This window comes from Asparagus officinalis, unplaced genomic scaffold (assembly GCF_001876935.1).
Source record: "Asparagus officinalis unplaced genomic scaffold, Aspof.V1 AsparagusV1_Un435, whole genome shotgun sequence".
Taxonomy (NCBI): domain Eukaryota; kingdom Viridiplantae; phylum Streptophyta; class Magnoliopsida; order Asparagales; family Asparagaceae; genus Asparagus; species Asparagus officinalis.
The window spans coordinates 129,921-132,587 of NW_017972700.1; the positions used below are offsets into that span (position 1 = coordinate 129,921).

General features: G+C 46.2%; 1 protein-coding gene across 1 annotated transcript; it reads right to left on the minus strand.

The window, feature by feature from the left end:
• Nucleotides 1–338: 338 nt before the first annotated feature.
• Nucleotides 339–2,420, minus strand: LOC109827789 (the record flags this gene model as incomplete). Its single annotated transcript, XM_020394807.1, has 1 exon — nucleotides 339–2,420. A coding segment is annotated over one exon (2,082 nt), but the record flags the coding sequence as incomplete, so codon positions are not given.
• Nucleotides 2,421–2,667: the final 247 nt, after the last annotated feature.

A 2,667-nucleotide genomic window follows, 5' to 3' on the forward strand; every position in this document is an offset into this window, starting at 1 on the left:
TTGACCACCCGAACTCACCTTTCTTCAAGCAATCGGTAATAGGGGTCATGATGGTACTGAAGCCCTTGATAAACCGACGATAAAAAGTAGCAAGTCCGTGAAAGCTTCGAACGTCTCTAATGTTCTTGGGTTCGGGCCATTCTTCAATAGCTCTAATCTTTTCAGGGTCGGCGGATACTCCTTCGGACGAGACCACGAATCCTAGAAAAATGACTTGTTGTGTAAGAAAAATACACTTCTTAGGATTAGCATAAAGTTGCTCTTTTCTTAACACGGCACAGACTTGACGCAGATGGTCCACGTATTACTCGCGAGAATTACTGTAAATAAGAATATCGTCAAAGTACACCACCAAGAATTTTCCTGTGAAGGGGCGGAGTACTTGAGTCCACTCTCATAAAAGTGCTCGGAGCGTTAGTCAAGCCAAAGGACATGACCATCCACTCATACAATCCGTCTTTCGTCTTGAAAGCGGTCTTCCATTCGTCACCAGGACGGATGCGAATCTGATGGTAGCCACTCTTAAGATCAATCTTAGAGAAGATGGTGGCTCCAGACATTAAGTCAAGCATGTCATCCAACCGGGGAATGGGGAAACGATATTTCACCGTGATCTTGTTGATTGCACGGCTATCCACACACATACGCCATGTACCATCCTTCTTGGGCGTTAATAATGCGGGAACCGCACAAGGGCTCATGCTTTCTTTCACAAAGCCTTTCTTCAGCAGCTCATCAACTTGCCTCTTTAACTCTGCATGCTCATTGGGGTTCATTCGATAGTGAGGCAAATTAGGAAGGGTTGCTCCCGGGACTAAATCAATTGCGTGTTGAATATCACGCATCGGGGGTAACTGGTCCGGGAGGTCCTCAGGGAAGACGTCAGAGAATTCTTCCAACACAGGAGTGATTTCTGGGGGAGCTGTATTAGCAATATCCTTAGGAGCTTCTCTAGCAGCGAGGGCGAAAATGGGAGCTCCATTGGACAGTTCACGATCAATCTCTTTAGCTCCAATTAGATTAACGCCTTGGGAAAACTTGTTTGGATCGGGCTTCTTGTCATTACCTTTCGGTTGAACCGGAAGGATCTTGACCTTCTTCCCGTCATGCTCGAATAATAGCATATTGGATCGCCCGAAGATATGAACGTCGTTATCAAATAGCCAGGGTCGCCCAAGAATAACTTGACCCACATCCATTTTCAAAACATCACACCAAACTTTGTCCTTATAAATGGAAAATTGGAGAGAGACTAAACATCTCTCTTGGACATTGAGTGCGGTGTCGTTAATCCATGATACTTTATATGGATTAGGATGGGGTACAACTTTAAGACCAAGCTTAGCGATTACTGCTGAGGAGACCGCGTTAATGCAGCTTCCACTGTCCACGATCACTTTACAATTTTTATCACCAATCTTTGTGAACGTATGGAAAATGGAGGTACGTCTCCAATCATCAACAACCTTGGATTGAGAGGTGGCGCATCTGACGACTGATACAGTAGGAGTTTCGATTTGCCTAAGACAACCTAAGACAGTATCATCTGCCTCATCCTCGAAATCATCGGTATCATCGTCAACTTGATGGATAAACTCGTCGCTATCAAGCTCAGGTTCAAATTCGTATTGTCCATCGATTATAGCAACCTTGTGACGGGTCGGACAGTTCGCAACAACGTGTCCATACCCTTGGCATTTATAGCACTTGACGTGAGGGCCGATCTTCGAGAAATCTCTCTCCGGCTCCTTGCCTTTGGGGTCGACTTTAGGCTGGGAAGAACTAGGGTTAGATCGACTCGGAGGCTGACTAGAGGTGGTGGCACGGGAAGACTGAGAGGAATAAGTTCTAAAGTCCTGATTCCTATGGGATTTGGCTTCATCTAAATCTTGAACTAATGCGTAAGCCTTCTCAAGGGTGTCTATTCCTCTAGCAAAGAGTTCAGCTTGGAGGTCATTTCTCAATCCAGCTCTAAACTTTGACAGGACCTTCATTGGTGCCTCTTGCTCAATGGTGCTGCATCGAGTAAACAATTCGTCGAATTGCGCAACATATTCTTTCGCAGACTTGGTTCCTTGAGTGAGACGATGCCACTTGTCTAACAGTCTATGATAAAACGATGGCGGGAGGTATTTTCGTTTCAGTTCATCTGCCATTTCTCGCCAAGTTGTAATTGGTAACTCACCTCTAATATGCCTTAGCGTTTCGAGGTTGGACCAATACTGGCAGGCGGGTCCGGTGAGTTTCATAGCTGCGAATTTGACCTTTCGGGGTTCCGTTAGGGCGTACCAATCAAAGTAGCGATCCATGTTCTTCAGCCAGTCCAAGAAAGCTTGTGGATCGAGCTTACCGTCAAAGGTTGGTGCACTTACCTTAATGCTCCTCAAGTATTGCGCGTCCGGATCATGTACAGGTTGATGTGGAGGTCAATGAGCGAAGTGTCCATAACCTTGGCCTTGTAGTGGTGGGGCGATGGGTCCAAAGCCTTGATCGTTCGGCAGAGGAGTTGCAACACGTGCTTCTTCTAGCCTCGCTAATCTCTCGTTATTGTCATTCAGGATCTCGCGGGTAGCTTGGCTCTCCTGGGCTAAATTACCTATTTGTCGTGCTAACTCAGTTATTTGCTTAAGGAGTTCGGGATCTGTGTTGCCTGACATGCTGGATTCA